The sequence below is a fragment of the Scyliorhinus torazame genome, chromosome 9 (assembly GCF_047496885.1).
Source record: "Scyliorhinus torazame isolate Kashiwa2021f chromosome 9, sScyTor2.1, whole genome shotgun sequence".
Classification (NCBI taxonomy): Eukaryota; Metazoa; Chordata; class Chondrichthyes; order Carcharhiniformes; family Scyliorhinidae; genus Scyliorhinus; species Scyliorhinus torazame.
Window position 1 is genome coordinate 122,912,429 of NC_092715.1, and position 17,779 is coordinate 122,930,207.

At 47.2% G+C, this 17,779-nt stretch overlaps 1 protein-coding gene across 4 annotated transcripts in view; it reads right to left on the bottom strand.

Annotated features, from left to right (window-relative positions):
- Positions 1-4,832: 4,832 nt before the first annotated feature.
- trim36 (tripartite motif containing 36) overlaps positions 4,833-17,779 on the bottom strand; it is a 159,808-nt gene continuing 146,861 nt past the window's right edge. For all 4 annotated transcript variants that reach the window (XM_072516470.1, XM_072516472.1, XM_072516471.1 and 1 more), the window contains 2 exons: positions 8,123-8,420; positions 4,833-5,601 (listed from right to left, as the gene is read on the bottom strand). In XM_072516470.1, the coding sequence (XP_072372571.1) occupies positions 5,235-5,601; positions 8,123-8,420 (665 nt within the window). In that variant the 3' untranslated portion in view covers positions 4,833-5,234. The remainder of the gene's footprint in view (positions 5,602-8,122; positions 8,421-17,779) is intronic.

Below are 17,779 nucleotides of genomic sequence, written 5' to 3' on the forward strand. Positions count from 1 at the left end.
ATACATACTGATGGACAGATCAACGGACCAATCAACACACACACACCACAGCCAATCACAGGCAAGAGCATACACAGTACAAAACAGGGAACACACTTCCTGGGCATTCCAGCAGGAGACAGCTCAGGGCACAGAGCTCACAGCAAGCCACTCAGACATCCACCATGTGCTGAATGCCACTATAAGATAGTATTAGGAATAGGTCCACAGATTCTAGGGCTATGATCGAACCTCAGTAACCAGTTTACCACTGTAAATAAATGTTAGCAATAAAACTGAGTTGTACCATTCGCAACCGTGTTGGTTCGTCTGTGTAACAGAGTACCCAACACATCAAAGTGTAGTGCCACATAACACATTGTATGATATACTCAATGTGAAACCAGGCTTTGTCTCCACAAGAGCCCTGGTGAAATCTGCATCAAAGGCTCTCGACAGAGATCCTAAATGGACATTCTGTGCTTCTTCCCTAGATGCTCAAACTGCTGTCATAACCTTGAGTTATCTCATTGATACCAGTTGGTCTGTTTTCTTACAGATCAGTGATTAATACAAAGGTAGCGTCCAGTATTAGTAGCTTGATGGTGATGTCATCCAAAGTGGCAATACACAGGGATCCTTAAGCTAGTCACCTACAATGTGTGCAGGTGGCTGAAAGTCCATGACTGTCCATGCAGCAACACACCAGCTGCAACCTCTGCCAGATCTATCCCTGGTCTCATCCCTCATGAGATGAGTGATGCCTCCAGCTCAAGAGTCTCCAACTGCAAAACAATGTGTCACCTCAGCCCATTGTTGTGCGTTTGTGAGAGTTTTACTTGTGTATATTCTTTATTAGTGTTTCAGTGCCCCCCCCTTGCCAGCCCTCACCCCAATGAAAGCCCAGGTCCACTTTCTACCCTCTCTTTTAAAACATACCAATGTTAACCATTTTCAGTACTTCCCTGTGCACAAGCAGAATCTTCCATGCTCTGCTCACACCAAAGTGATTCTTTTGTCTTCTATTCCACCTTTTTCTCATGACTGATTTTGCACAATGGCGGAGAGATTACTGACCCAGCTTCGAGTTTATAATTCGAAACAGAAGAAATGGCAGCACGGTGGCGCAGTGGTTAGCACTGCTGCCTCACAGCGCCGAAGTCCCAGGTTCGATTCTGACTCTGGGTCACTGTCCATGTGGAGTTTGCACATTCTCCCCGTGTTTGCGTGGGTTTCAGCCCCACAACCCAAAGATGTGCAGGGTAGGTGAATAGGCCACGCTAAATTGTCCCTTAATTGAAAAAAATGAATTAGGTACTCTAAATTTATTTATTTTTAAACAGAAGAATCAGATACTATATGACAACATACCATGCAGGCTCCGCACGCTCCCAGACAGGCTGTAGACACTGCAATTTGAGCAGGCTCAATAAACCCCACCAGCATCTGTTGGATTCATTCATTTAGCAAGCTGGGGGAGTGGGAAGATCTCCTGGAGGCTTTGCGTGTTACCGACAACTGAATCAATCTTCTGACTGGTATTTCTGGCAAATTGTATTCTTTGAAATGCATTTGTAAATCATAGAACCATAGAAACGTTACAGCACAGGAGTAGGCCATTCGGCCCATCTTGTCCGAGCCAGACCAAGGAGACCCAGGTTCCCTTTCTAATCCCACCTTCCTGCACCCGGTCCACAGCACTGTAGCTTACAGCACGTAAGGTGCAGATCCAGGTACCTTTAAAAAGAGTTTAGGGACTCTGCCTCGACCACCAACTCAGGCAGAGAATTCGAGACTCCCATTATCCTCTACATAAAAATGTTTCCCACATGTCCCTGGGTCACATTGTGATCCAAAAAGACGAGGTGTTGGGTGTCTTAAAAAATATTAAGGTAGATAAGTCCCCAGGGCCTGATGGGATCTACCCCAGAATACTGAAGGAGGCTGGAGAGGAAATTGCTGAGGCCTTGACAGAAATCTTTGGATCCTCGCTGTCTTCAGGGGATGTCCCGGAGGACTGGAGAATAGCCAATGTTGTTCCTCTGTTTAAGAAGGGTAGCAAGGATAATCCCGGGAACTACAGGCCGGTGAGTCTTACTTCAGTGGTAGGGAAATTACTGGGGAGAATTCTTCGAGACAGGATCTACTCCCATTTGGAAGCAAATGGATTAGTGAGAGGCAGCACGGTTTTGTGAAGGGGAGGTCGTGTCTCACTAACTTGATAGAGTTTTTCGAGGAGGTCACTAAGATGATTGATGCAGGTAGGGCAGTAGATGTTGTCTATATGGACTTCAGTAAGGCCTTTGATAAGGTCCCTCATGGTAGACTAGTACAAAAGGTGAAGTCACACGGGATCAGGGGTGAACTGGCAAGGTGGATACAGAACTGGCTAGGCCATAGAAGGCAGAGGGTAGCAATGGAGGGATGCTTTTCTAATTGGAGGGCTGTGACCAGTGGTGTTCCACAGGGATCAGTGCTGGGACCTTTGCTCTTTGTAGTATATATAAATGATTTGGAGGAAAATGTAACTGGTCTGATTAGTAAGTTTGCAGACGACACAAAGGTTGGTGGAATTGCGGATAGCGATGAGGACTGTCTGAGGATACAGCAGGATTTAGATTGTCTGGAGACTTGGGCGGAGAGATGGCAGATGGAGTTTAATCCGGACAAATGTGAGGTAATGCATTTTGGAAGGGCTAATGCAGGTAGGGAATATACAGTGAATGGTAGAACCCTCAAGAGTATTGAAAGTCAAAGAGACCTAGGAGTACAGGTCCACAGGTCATTGAAAGGGGCAACACAGGTGGAGAAGGTAGTCAAGAAGGCATACGGCATGCTTGCATTCATTGGCCGGGGCATTGAGTATAAGAATTGGCAAGTCATGTTGCAGCTGTATAGAACCTTAGTTAGGCCACACTTGGAGTATAGTGTTCAATTCTGGTCGCCACACTACCAGAAGGATGTGGAGGCTTTAGAGAGGGTGCAGAAGAGATTTACCAGAATGTTGCCTGGTATGGAGGGCATAAGATATGAGGAGCGATTGAATAAACTCGGTTTGTTCTCACTGGAAAGAAGGAGGTTGAGGGGCGACCTGATAGAGGTATACAAAATTATGAAGGGCATAGACAGAGTGGATAGTCAGAGGCTTTTCCCCAGGGTAGAGGGGTCAATTACTAGGGGGCATAGGTTTAAGGTGAGAGGGGCAAGGTTTAGAGTAGATGTACGAGGCAAGTTTTTTACGCAGAGGGTAGTGGGTGCCTGGAACTCACTACCGGAGGAGGTGGTGGAAGCAGGGACGATAGGGACATTCAAGGGGCATCTTGACAAATATATGAATAGGATGGGAATAGAAGGATACGGACCCAGGAAGTGTAGAAGATTGTAGTTTAGTCGGGCAGTATGGTTGGCACGGGCTTGGAGGGCCGAAGGGCCTGTTCCTGTGCTGTACATTTCTTTGTTCTTTGTTTTGTCCCCTCTATACCTGCCACTTATCTTGAATCCATGTCCCCGGTTCTAGAATTCTTCATCCAGAATTTTATCCTGTCTGCTCTATCTCTTCGCCTGTTCATTTTGTGCACCTGAATTAAGTCATCGCTCAGCCTTCTTTGTTCCAAGGAAAATAACCCCAACCTATCTAATCTCTCCTCGTAGCCACACTTTTCTAGCCCTGGCAACATTCTTATAAACCTCCTCTGCACTTTCTCCAGAGCAACAAGGTCCTTCCTGTAATGTGGCGACCAGAATTGCACACAATGGGCAAAATTCTCCCGAAACGGCGCGATGTCCGCGGACTGGCGCCCAAAACGGCGCCAATCAGATGGGCATCGCGCCGCCCCAAAGGTGCGGAATGCTCCGCATCGTTGGGGGCCGAGCCCCAACATTGAGGGGCTAGGCAGACGCCGGAGGAATTTCCACCCCGCCAGCTGGTGGAAACGGCCTTTGGTGCCCCGCCAGCTGGCACGGAAATGACATATCGGGGTGGTGCATGCGCGGTAGCGTCAGCGGCCGCTGACAGTTTCCCACGCATGAGCAGTGGAGGGAGTCTCTTCCGTCTCCGCCATGGTGGAGACCGTGGCGGAGGCGGAAGGGAAAGAGTACCCCCACGGCACAGGCCCGCCCGCGGATCGGTGGGCCCCGATCGCGGGCCAGGCCACCGTGGGGGCACCCCCCTGGGTCAGATCGCCCCGTGCCCCCCCCAGGACCCCGGAGCCTGCCCGCGCCGCCTTGTCCCGCCAGTAAATAGGTGCTTTAATTTACGCCGGCGGGGCAGGCAATTTATCGGCGGGACTTCGGCCCATCCGGGCCGGAGAATCGAGCAGGTGGGCCCGCCAACTGGCGCGGCGCGATTCCCGCCCCCGCCGAATCTCCGGTGCCGGAGACTTCGGCAACCGGCGGGGGTGGGATTCACGGCAGCCCCCGGCGATTCTCCGACCCAGCGGGGGGTCGGAGAATGACGCCCAGGATTCCAGTTGTGGCCTCACCAGTGTTTTATATAATTCTAACATTATATCCTTATTTTCTAGTCTATACCTCTGCTAATGAAGGAGAGCTTTCCATACGCTTTCTCAACAACCTTGTCTACTTGAACTGCTGCCTTCAGAGACCTGTGTACTTGTACGCCAAGATCTCTCACTTCTTCTACCCCTCTTGAATCTTGAATAAATTGTATCTGGAGTATTGTTCCTGTATTCTGACATAATGGAGGCACTCAAAACTAAGCTGCTCATAGGATATTTTCAACCAATGACACTTCAGTTGTTGACCTTGCAGTTTCTTTTACTCTGTCCTGTCCATGATGCAAGGTGGAATTCTCAAACCCAACAATCGAAAGATCAAAAACAAGACAACACACAACGGCTGAGTTCATGTTTTTACTTTGAAAACTTTAAATAAACCAAATGCAATTGGTCACTTCTATGTATCTTACAAAATAATGAACACAACTCAACTGTATTATTTCCATTCAAAAGGTACATTTCCATCCAAGTTTCAAACAATTAAATTTGTACCAAACACAAAGTGAAGCAGACGTGAAGAGGGATGAAAGGAAGATTTTTAAGAGCAACAGCTGCCCATTATCACTTTTTATTGTCTAATCAGTGGCCGTGTATTGCACAAAACTCTACCGAGAATCTTTCACAAGTGGAACCATATACAAGGTTCTATGAGCAACGCATGCCATAAAGTGCTATAACAAGGGGAAGCAAACCGGTTTTTTAATGCTTTAAAATCTATGAAAACAAGCCTCCCAGCAATCAGGAATTGAGAAAGAAACTTGATTTTGTAGATTCTTTCACCGTAATCAATTCATCCAAATGCACTGCCCCTCCTCCCATTAGCCCAAAGGCAGGATACATTGTTCCGGAACATTCCACCTTTCTTTCATACAAACACTGCATGGTATCTGCATTGTAAAAATTCACTTTCCCTTTGTCATAGTCCAGGCAGACACCGATACGATTGGGCGTGGGCAGAGAGCGTTTACAAGAATCTGTGGATGAACTAGAAGGACCTCTTGGGATGAAAAGCTTCCTCATCCCGACAGTAACAAAGGTAAAAGGCTGGGAGTGTTCCATAGCTATATCTTCGCTCCCACTGTCGTGGCCACTGTCTTGATCATACCTGTGAAAAACGAGCGTTTACGGTGGAGAAGAGGAGACACAAAAAAATTGTAAATCAATCTCTGAAATTTACAATTATGCTTTGTAATAAAACTAGCTAGTTGTCAGCTGGTGTAGAAGAGGTGAACTGGAAACAAACCAGCTCCAGCAATGCCAGGACTCATTTATAGAAGATGCTGCTTCAATTTTACAGCTGTTGTGCCAGGCAGGCTTTTGTGGGCTTGATTTGATGGCTTTGTACCTATTTACTGAACTATAGTACTTTCTTTTGTCATTAATATATTTATGTTTGCCTCATGCTAAAAGAGTCAAAGAGAATGATAATCGGAACCACTATTTCAAGCTCATAACACATCTTTATTTGTTATACCACACCCATAAGTATCTTACGTCTATTATTTTCTGACTGACCGTTTTGTCTTTCTTTAACCCACAGATATCTTTATTGCAGGGAGACATGTAGACAGTAGAATGATTTTCCCATGCTAATGGCAAGTAAAAGACAACAGGAATATAATCAAACTGCTGCAGATAATATTTAACTAAAACAAAGCTGTAAATGAAAGGGTGTGTTATGATAAAGTCAGGACTATCTATCCAGTGTATTTATTTATAAGTGTTCCTACTATTGGGGCTATTAACAGTTAGTGTAGAATATCTTACTCAGGTTACTAACATAATAGCAGGCACATAGTGAGCCCCTGAGGCTGTTCATACAGAAAGTCCAGAGTCTCAATCAGGCTGACACTAGGATAAGGCAGTGTAAAATGTCCGCCTCAGTCTGTAATGGGGCATTACAGTGCAATCATGCAGTCATCATGGCCAAATTTTTCTAACTCAAATATTTTGGAGTGTTCTTCTTCAGCTGGTAACAGTGTAGGAAATTATAGAGTACCTTGCACAAATTGAAAATACAGGAAGGGAGAGTATTTCCCTCAGTTTGGAAATAATTTACACTGGCTGGTTCTTGCCTGAAAATGAGCCATCAGCAGAGAAGGTTCAGGCGGTACCCCAACCAGTCCTGCATGACCATGTGGAAGAGAGTAGTGGAGGAAGTGAGTGATAGGTTCCTTACCCTAAGACTCCTGTCGAATGGAGGACAAAACTAATAGCCACAAGAGGTCAACAAAGGCATGTCAAGCTGCTGTTACCCTTCAGACATTTCAATCAGACCTGGGTTTACACTAACAGTGCATTCATAAACATAACATGAATGTTACCTCCTTAAGTTGCTATCCGATTCAAACTTTAATATTTTTAGACCAAGCTTTTGATTGTTTCTTTATTCATCCAGCTCTATACTTATTTGGATCAAAATTTAGCCTAGCATTAATAGAGGCTAATTGACAAGCTGTGGTGTATTTAATGCTTACACTCCATCTGCGCAGCAATTCTAAACAACAACGGCTATTTGATTAAGAACAATAGTGTGGATGATGTTAATTGTCACATTCAGTTTAGCACCACACTGGACCATTAGTTATTGACATTTTGTATTATTTTTACAGAATGGCTTGATTCAAATGGGAAGTACTTTTCATGAGTCAGACCATGGCATACAATGTTAGCCAGAAACACTTTTTAAAAACTTACTTATAGGACAGGATTTTGCGCCTACGTTCAACGTGAGCGCAAACAGTGAGGTGGTGCAAAATCCCACGAGATTTGGAAGGCAAGAATCTCACCGGCGAGATCACATTTTATGACTTTCCCCGTCCCTCACCGGTAATGTAACGAGGAACCTGCCCAAAAGGGCTGAAACCTCATTTCCATAAATTATAATACAATGAAAGGGCTTCCCCGCCATATGTTCCCCCCACATTAGAAGTTCTCGCCATTCTGGCATTACATCATATCGGCGAGGTTTTTAACAACTTTTGAAAAACGTGTTTGGGGGGGGGGGGGGGGGGGGGGGGGGAGTATATTTTTGGTGCAGATCGTCCCGATCTTTGTGGAGCCGGCATTGCCGGCTCTATCAGGCCCCACCAACCACCGTGGGTCATGCCTCCAGATTTTTGGTGCACGGAGTGTTTGGAGAGAAGACCCAGCTGTGTAGTTGGAGACCTGCACGCCGGTTTTCCCGCCTCAGCCAGCACTCTGTGCACAGAGTACAAAATTCTGACCATAATCTTTCCTGTATTGTTCTACCGGAATTTAGTAAAAATCAAATGGTGGATTATGATTAGGAGCTCCATAGTTTGTTACCCATAAAACGCTTTCTCATTCTAATTCAAAGATGGATGGATGTCAGCATCATTACACAATTAACTAGTGCCAGTTTTGTATAGTTCAGCAAATATTTGTGCTGATTGGAAATGGTTTCATTTCTTCTCTTTACATACTCTTTCAGGAAAAGTGGTTGAATATTATAAAGTTCAACAAAAGGTGTCGAACCTGCTTGACCTTGACTCCCTCACCGGGAAACCCTTCGCAGGAAGCGTTTGCAAATAATTGTTACAACTTGTAAATGGATCTTTGAATGCTGCCATGCAGAAAACCAGAATTAGTGACAAGGTACAAACCTGGGACTGGTGATATCTCGTGGACTGTGAAACCACTCCAGCAGCTTTGCAGCGGACACAACACCTACTTTAACCAGGAATGAGGAGGGCTCCACTTGGAAGGCCCAGTAGTATTTCCCTTTTGTTATTCCTATGTCCCCCGTGATGAAGTCCAGAGACATATAACTTCCAACCACAATTCGCTCTGCACCTAGTAACAGCGGAAGTCCAGCCACACTCTCCACAGAGTCTCTCTGGTTGTTTAAGATCAGGTGATCACTGTTGTAGCCGCAGTTCTCATCAAACAAAATTCTTAAAACTATATTAAAAGAAGAGAAATGTTACAACCATAAGTTGACTTTTTATTACTAAGCAGAATAAAGCTGCTAGCTTTGTCTTGTTTTCTGGCCCTATCTAACAAGGTTTTGTCACGATAGGCAGACATTAAGAACTTGGGTCCAGAAATGGGGTCCAAGATGTAGCAGGCAATTTTGGGGTTAAACAGACTGAGGGACAAGACTGCTAGCAGCAGAATCAGAGGGATATGCCCGCTGCCTGAGTTACCTTGTCCCATTCAGACTCAACCTCATTCGTGGGAATAATCGGATACCCTGGTTCAGCCAGAATGATTCACTCAAGATCTATTATCATTCGGGCAACCTTGTTTGACCAGCCATTAGCCCATCACACAGTCTGACATCCTATCTGTCCGTAAATGGAAGGGTAGTTGCATATAAATGGTATAGCGCTGTCCTTTTGCATAAACTGGAGTGGGAAATCAGCCAAGATAATGGTGATAGGTTCAAGTCTGGAAACCTGAGACGATTTCCGTTTAACGGGCTGGACGGAACTTAGAGAGAGAGAGAGAAGAAAAACTGAGAGAAAAAAATCGACCAGAGAAGTCATGAAAGTTACCACCAAGGCAGGCTTCGGAAAAGGGTTCTGAACAAATGTCCCTAACAGAAGAAAAATTGCTTCCTAAATACAAGTATTGCCTTGGCCTGTCTGTGTAAGCGGCATGAGAGCGGCATGGTTATTTAAAGTGATGTTTAATGGGGACTAGTGTGTTAAGGTTAAGAAACTGCACATAATCTGTTAGTGTTAGAGCTAAAATAAAAGTTTAAATATTGTTTTCTTTTCTTTTGTTGTACTATTGTTTGTTTATAAAATAACCAAGCCCCATTTCTGATACTATTCCTCCTGGACTGAATCGATCTTTCTGCAACGCATTCAAACTTTAAAAAATTATGGCATCTAGTCCAGTCTCTTAGTCACTGTTGCGAGCTAGCCAGGCGTCCGTAACAGTTTCACCATCAGAATATTTATCATTTACTCTGCTTAGAACATGTCAATACTGGATTTACAAGAAGTAATGGTGCTTCACTAATGTGACTGTTTCAGTTGTTGGGGTTGGTTAGAGTATGATACTGAATAACGCCAATGGCGTGGGTTCAATCCCTCTGCCAGGTTGTGGTCATTTGTAGAGGCCTACCTCCTTTCCTTGTCCCATAATGGCAGAGTGGATGCCCCTCAAGCTATTGTCCTGTCCAGAAGACAGGAAAGAAATATATATATGTATCCATGTCAACCTGGCTACTTTATAAAATATTTTTTTTAATGGATATTCCTGACAATTCTGACTCATAGCAGCCAACCAATCGAGCTGAATCCCACCAATCTCTCGGGAGCCGAAAAGTCTGAGTTCTGCTGTCCGAAGGCTAGGACAGTGTTCGCTTTTGTAACTTTTGAGTTGCTCACTTCCCCTCTCGACTAATGATTTATGTCCATTAAGCATCCATATAGCAAAATAATAACAACAAAAATAAATCAGGGAAACGAGAGGAAGGGCCCTTACAAGTCACAGAATCATACTTTACAGACAAGGACACAGACACCATCATCACCTAACCCAGGCATTGTCAAACTCTGGGGAGCAACCCGCGGGTGGGTCGCGGGCGGGTGTCGGGAGGATCGCGGAGCCATCCGTCTTGGCGCTCCTGATCGCGCAAATCTGTGCGCAACAGCTGCAGCAGCCGGCTGTTAATAACGCCGGCTGCAAGTGGCCTTCAAAATGGCCGTGAACATGTGAAAAAAATGCAACTGCGCTCTGCATGCACGCCGACGATCCGGCACGCATGTGCATCGATGATCGAGCACGCATGCGCACCGATGATCGAACACGCATGCGCAGTGCGGCCGCTTTTTTTTTTAAACGTCGCAGCTTTTTGTTTTACAAGTTCAGGGGAGTTTTATTAATTTTATTCATTTATTTTACTAATTTAATTTTTATTTTTTTCATTTATTTTATTCATTTTTTTTTACAAGTTCAGGGGGTTTTATTTGATAAAAGTTTACAGGAAAAAAATGCAGAACTTTGGACAGATGGAGACTCCATACTTTCCGACACCGGAAGGCTTCACCTTCATCCAACAGGTTGCATTGGAGGAGTGTGTACGAGGGCCAAAGGGACCCAAAACCATTTCCTCCATTTTTGTCAGCAGCAAACAAGGTAAGAGAAAATGGTGAGTCGCGCAGGTCGGCCGGCGTGGGTCGCGAAGGTTGGCCGGTTGGTAAAAATGGGTCCCTGGAAAAAAAGTTTGAAGAACACTGACCTAACATACAGGCATGACAGATGCTGTAAAGGCAGTGGCGTACAGTTGTGAAGGAATTGCCTTTCGCGTCGTCATCCTTTTCTCTGTTTGACTCTAATGTCCCATGCATCAGGTAAAACGTAGGCAAGGAAATTTTTTGTCAATTACTACCTGTGGTGATGTGCATCAATGTAAATACATGTAGGCTAGCTAGACACTAGAGGGAGCACAAGAGACATCACACACACACACTCAACCAATAGATCAGTTAGATAGGACATGACCAATGGACATTCACGATACACACAGAGGTGACACGACCACAAGAGGGCATTACACAACCCATATATAAAGGACGCCACATACATGATCTGCCTCTTTCCAGTGGAGACAGTCAGTGAGTACAGACACAGGGTTGATTCAATATTACACCCACCACGTGGATTGCAGCAGCTGGTTAGTCAGTCTGGGTAGCTATAGTAGGATTAGCAGTAGTGTCGAACCCGAGTACAAAGAACAAAGAAATGTACAGCACAGGAACAGGCCCTTCGGCCCTCCAAGCCTGTGCCGACCATGCTGCCCGACTAAACTACAATCTTCTACACTTCCTGGGTCCGTATCCCTCTATTCCCATCCTATTCATGTATTTGTCAAGATGCCCCTTAAATGTCACTATCGTCCCTGCTTCCACCACCTCCTCCAGTAGCGAGTTCCAGGCACCCACTACCCTCTGCGTAAAAAACTTGCCTCGTACATCTACTCTAAACCTTGCCCCTCTCACCTTAAACCTATGCCCCCTAGTAATTGACCCCTCTACCCTGGGGAAAAGCCTCTGACTATCCACTCTGTCTATGCCCCTCATAACTTTGTAGACCTCTATCAGGTCTCCCCTCAACCTCCTTCGTTCCAGTGAGAACAAACCGAGTTTATTCAACCGAGTAATAGAAGTGTAAATAGTTTAATAAATGTGTTGAAGTTATCTCCATGTCTGAAGCTTCCTTTGTCAAGTGCACCACAAAGAAGCTGCTTATGTTACACCGAGAACATAACAAATCACTACCTACATCTCCCCCCACCCCCAAGGGATAAAACCTACTAGACCTTGTCCTCACTAATCTGTTTGTTGCAGATACATCCGTCTAAGGCAGCATCAATAGGAATGATCACTGCACAATCCTTTTGAAGATGAAGCCTGACTTCCCACTGAGGATACTCTCCATCATGTTGAATGGCACTACCAGCGTGCTAAATGGGATATTCAGAACAGATCCAGCAGCTCAAAACTGGGCATTCAAGAGGCATTGTGGACCAATAGCAGCAGCAGCAGCAGAACCTCATGACCTGACATACCCCCCCACTACCATTGCCATCAAGCCAAGGGAACAACCCTGGTTCAATGAAGAGTGCAGGAGAGCATGTCAGGAGTTGCACCAGGCATACCGAAAAATAAGGTTTCAATCCTGGTGAAGCTACAAATACAGTGAGCTGGGAAAGACTTATTTTCTTATAGTGAGATATCCCTTTTAAGAACAAAATGGACTGGGGAGTATTTTGAAAGTGGATTATTGGTTTCATGACTATGACATTATTAGGTTCAGAGAAATGCACATGGGACCTGGGGTCGGCATTGGAAAGAACAGCTAAAAAGTAAAGGGTAAATTGAAGGCTATTTGCAGTGGTGTCTGTTTTTCAACCTCCCCTTGTGACAGACTGTTCAGAAGCCTGGAAACTGTCAAAAAGCGGAAAAAGGCCAGGCTCTCTCCAAATTAAAACTGTTTTCTATTTGGCAGTTTCGGAATAGATTCCGTTATTGAAACCAGGGTGACCAACTCTCGGAGAAAAGGTAAGTTGGTACTTTAGTGTGGGAAGACCATATGAGGAGGCAGGGGCTGGTGAACCCATGGGGGGCAGTTGCTGGTGAGCCTGTAAGGGCGGGAGGGCTGAGACGAACCTGTGAAAGTGAGGGGGGAAGTGTCTGTCTGATCAGACAGCCAGGAGCAGTGCAAAAGGGTACCACGCATAGGAGAAATTTAAAGCTCTCATGTACGGGAATAACAGCGTCCCAGCAACATACAAACCGCGACACAGGACAATCACCTGAATTACAGGACAGGAGTTTGTCAGCAACCCCTGCCCGCTCAAATGGTGCCCCCCGCCCCCCCCACACACACACACACCAAAGTGTCCCTTACATTTTTCTTCGAGAGTTGGTCACCCTGGTTTCCGTACTACAATCTATTCTGAAACTGCCAAATAGAAAAGTTTTAATTTGGCCTATTCTCTTCGAATTTTGGGACGGTTGGTCACCATGATTGAAGCAGGCTTCTGAAAGTAGAACAGAGACTGGAGTTACTGAGTGTGTCACATAGCTGGAAAGGACAGAACATTGTGACTTGCTGTTGAAGTGGTACCAGAGCCAAAGAAACTGTTTAAAGAGGTCACAGAAGGGAGTCCCTGGGGATTCTGAGCCATCAGGACTGTCGTGACCTGAGTGGGAGAGTGTTTGGCGACATGCATCTTGTTGGCAGTAACTGTGTCCGGAAACTTTGGATGGAATATGGCTGCTGGTGAATGTGACTCCGGGACTGAAACAATTGGAAATATTGTCAGATTACATGTAGTGCCACATTTGTGCGAGTGATTAACACTACTTGAAGCACATCTTTGTTGTACTAATTATTTAAAGCAAACTTTACTCTTTTATATAAAATATCGGTCATCTTTTAATTAATGTTTTCTGGTGATTGTTACAGTTTTAAAAAGGAAAATCTTGTCCACCAGTTTTCTTTTCATTGGCATCAGGGGTTCCTTTACTTTGGAAAAGTTAACATTCTTTATGAGGACCATAACAACAGGAGTAGTTGCACACAAAACCACAGACATAGCATCCCACAACCAATGGATCAGATTTAGCTCTGCAATCCTGCCACATCCAATCATGAATGGCGGTGGACAATTAAACAAGCAACTTGAGGAGGAAGCTCCACAAATATCCCCATACTCAATGATGGGGGAGCTCAGCAAAAGAGAAGGCCGAAGCATTTTCTATTATCTTCAGCCACAAGTGGATGATCCATCTCGATCTCCTCCTGAGATTCCTAGCATCACAGATACCAATCTTCAGCCAATTCAATTCACTCCACGTGATATAAAGAAATGACTAAAGGTACTGGATACTGTAAAGGGTATGAGTCCTGACAACATTTCAGCAATAATAATGACGACTTATACTTCAAAACTAGTGGTGCCTCAAATGAAGTTGTTTCAATACAGCTATAACACTGGCATCTACCCAGCAATGTGGAAAACTGCCCAGCTATTCCCTGTCCACAAAATATAGGACAAATCCAATCCAGCCAATTACTGCCACATCAGTCTAGTCTGAATCATGAGCAAAGTGATACAAGCTGCCATCATCAGGGCTATTAAATAGTGCTTACACAGCAATAATCTGCTCGCTAATGCTCAGTTTGGGTTCTGCTAGGACCACTTGGCTCCTGACATCATTACAACCTTGGTCCAAACATGGGCAAAAGAGTTGAATCCCAGAGGTAAGGTGTGAGTGTCTGCCTTGATATCAGTTCATCATTTGATGTAATGTGGCACCAAGGACCTCTGGCAAAATTAAAGTTAACGGGAATTAGAAGGAAAACTCTCCACTGAATGGAGTCATACCTAACACAAAGGAAGGTAACTGTTGTTGTTGATGGCTATTCATCTCAGTCCCAGGCCATCACTGCAGGAGCTCCTCAGGGAAGTGGCCTAGGCCCTACCATCTTCAGCTGCTTCATCAATGACCTCGCCTCTATCATAAGGACATGTGGTGGTATGTATTAGGGGTAGTACGGTACATGTGAAGCTGAGAGGCGATTTGCTGACAGGTCCTGGGTCCTGGTTAGATCAGCCTCCTGATGGCCCCACCCAGAAGGCGGAGTATAAGGGCTCGAGTTCTCCCAGCAGCCGCATTCTGTAACTGAGCTGCTGGGGAACAAGTCTTGCTTAATAAAGCCTCGATTGACTTCATCACTTCTCGACTTGAGTGAGTAATTGTTGCACTACAATTTATTAAGCAAGCTTAAAAGACTATGCAGCTCCGGATCGCCCCGGAGTGTCTGCGAATCAGCCCCCATGCAGCAAACCCGGCGGCCATGTTTAAACACTGGCTAGCATGCTTCGAAGGTTACCTTCGAACGGCCCCTGGCCGGACCACGGAAGATCAGAAAATGCAGGTCCTGCATTCCAGGGTGAGACCGGAGATCTACACGCTCATCGAAAACGCGGAGGATTTCCCGACGGCGCTCGCCATGCTGAAAGGAGTCTACATTCGGCCCATAAACCAGGTCTACGCCGCCACCAACTCGCGACGAGACGGCAAATCCCCGGAGAATCGCTCGACGAGTTCTACAGCGCGCTGTTGATTTTGGGAAGGAACTGCAACTGCCCGTCGGTGAGCGCAAATGAGCACACGGAGCTCCTAATCAGGGATGCTTTTGTGGCAGGTATGACTTCTTCTCAAATTCGCCAAAGACTGTTAGAGAGAGACTCGTTAGGACTCACAGAGGCACGGGCCCTTGCGGCCTCCCTCGACGTGGCCTCACAAAATGCCCGTGCCTACGGCCCCGACCATGCGGCAGCCCCTTGGGCTCCATGGACCCCTGTTGTGACCGACTCCCCGGCACCCCCCGCCCGTCCGCAAGCCTGCGCGGCTAGAGCACCAGACCATCCCGGTGGGCCCCGCTGCTATTTTTGCGGGCAGGCGAAACACCCCGCCAGCGCTGGCCGGCCCGCTCAGCTATTTGGAAAAGCTGCGGCAAAAAGGGGCATTACGCAGTGGTGTGCCAGTCCAGGGGGGTCGCCGCAATCTCCGGGGGAGAACGGGGACAGCAGACTCAACCCCCCCAGCGATCCACGTGCGGCCCATGGGCGGCGCCATTTTGGGTCCCGGACACCACGCGGGGAGGATGGGTGCCGCCATCTTGTGACCCCCCCGGCCACGTGCGATCCATGGGGGTGGCCATTTTGTCCACCCCCGACCGCGAGCGATCCATGGACGTCGAAATCTTGGCTGATAGCCAAGGACCCCAGCATAGACGGCTCCACGGGGTCGGAAGTAAGTGCCACGGTGCAGCAACCGAGACTGGCTTCGGTGACCCTGGACCAATCGCGGCCCCGGACGCTCCAAACGGCAACGACAACGGTGCTGGTCAACGGGTACGAGGCGCCATGCCTAATCGACTCTGGGAGCACGGAAAGTTTTATCCACCCGGATGCGGTAAGACGCTGTTTTCTTTCTATTCGTCCGAGCACCCAAAAGATTTTCCTGGCAGGTGGGTCCCATTCCGTAGAGATCAAAGGGTTCTGCATCGCGAACTTAACGGTGCAAGGGAGGGAGTTTAAGAATTATAGCCTTTATGTCCTTCCCCAACTCTGCGCTCCCACTCTCTTGGGGTTAGATTTCCAGTGTAACCTCCAGAGCCTAACGTTCCAATTCGACGGCCCAATATCCCCTCTCACTATCTGCAGCCTCGCGACCCTCAAGGTTGAACCGCCTTCCTTGTTTGCGAACCTCACCCCGGATTGCAAACCCGTCGCCACTAGGAGCAGACGATACAGCGCCCAGGATCGGATGTTTATACAGTCTGAGGTCCAGCGGCTGCTGAAGGAAGGCATAATCCAGGCCAGCAATAGTCCCTGGAGAGCCCAGGTGGTAGTTGTGAAGACCGGGGAGAAGCAGAGGATGGTCGTAGACTATAGTCAGACCATCAATAGGTACACGCAGCTCGATGGGGCAGCACGGTAGCATGGTGATTAGCACAATTGCTTCACAGCTCCAGGGTCTCAGGTTCGATTCCGGCTTGGGTCACTGTCTGCGTGGAGTCTGCACGTTCTTCCCGTGTGTGCGTGGGTTTCCTCCGGGTGCTCCGGTTTCCTCCCACAGTCCAAAGATGTGCAGGTTAGGTGGATTGGCCCTGATAAATTGCCCTTAGTGTTGGGTGGGGTTACTGGGTTATGGGGATAGGGTGGAGGTGTTGACCTTGGGTAGGGTGCTCTTTCCAAGAGCCGGTGCAGACTCGATGGGCTGAATGGCCTCCTTCTGCACTGTAAATTCTATGATATCTATGATGCTTACCCTCTCCCCCGCATATCCGACATGGTCAATCGGATTGCACAATACAAGGTCTTTTCCACCGTGGACCTCAAGTCCGCATACCACCGGCTCCCCATCCGCCCGAGTGACCACAAGTACACGGCCTTCGAGGCAGACGGGCGGCTCTACCACTTTCTAAGGGTCCCATTCGGCGTCACGAACGGAGTCTCGGTCTTCCAACGGGAGATGGATCGAATGGTTGACCAGCACGGTTTGCGGGCCACGTTCCCATACCTCGGCAATGTAACCATCTGCGGCCATGACCAGCAGGACCACGACGCCAACCTCCGCATATTCCTCCAGACCGCTAACGCCCTGAACCTCACCTATAACGAGGAAAAATGCTTTTTTAGCACCAACCGTCTGGCCATCCTGGGATACGTAGTGCGCAATGGAGTGATAAGCCCCGACCCCGAACGCATGCGCCCCCTTATGGACTTTCCCCTCCCCCACTGCTCCAAAGCCCTGAAACGCTGCCTGGGCTTCTTTTCGTATTACGCCCAGTGGGTTCCCCAGTACACAGACAAGGCCCGCCCGTTAATCCAGTCCACTACCTTCCCCCTGTCGACAGAGGCCCGCAAGGCCTTCAGTCGCATCAATGCGGATATCGCAAAGGCCACGATGCATGCAATCGACGAGTCCCTCCCTTTCCAGGTCGAGAGCGACGCATCCGATGTAGCTCTGGCGGACACTCTCAACCAAGCGGGCAGACCCGTGGCCTTTTTCTCCCGGACACTCCACGCCTCAGAAATCCGCCACTCCTCAGTGGAAAAGGAAGCCCAAGCCATAGTGGAAGCTGTGCGACATTGGAGGCATTACCTGGCCGGCAGGAGATTTACTCTCCTCAATGTCCAACGGTCGGTAGCCTTTATGTTCGATAATGCGCAGCCGGGCAAAATTAAGAATGACAAGATCTTGAGGTGGAGGATTGAGCTGTCC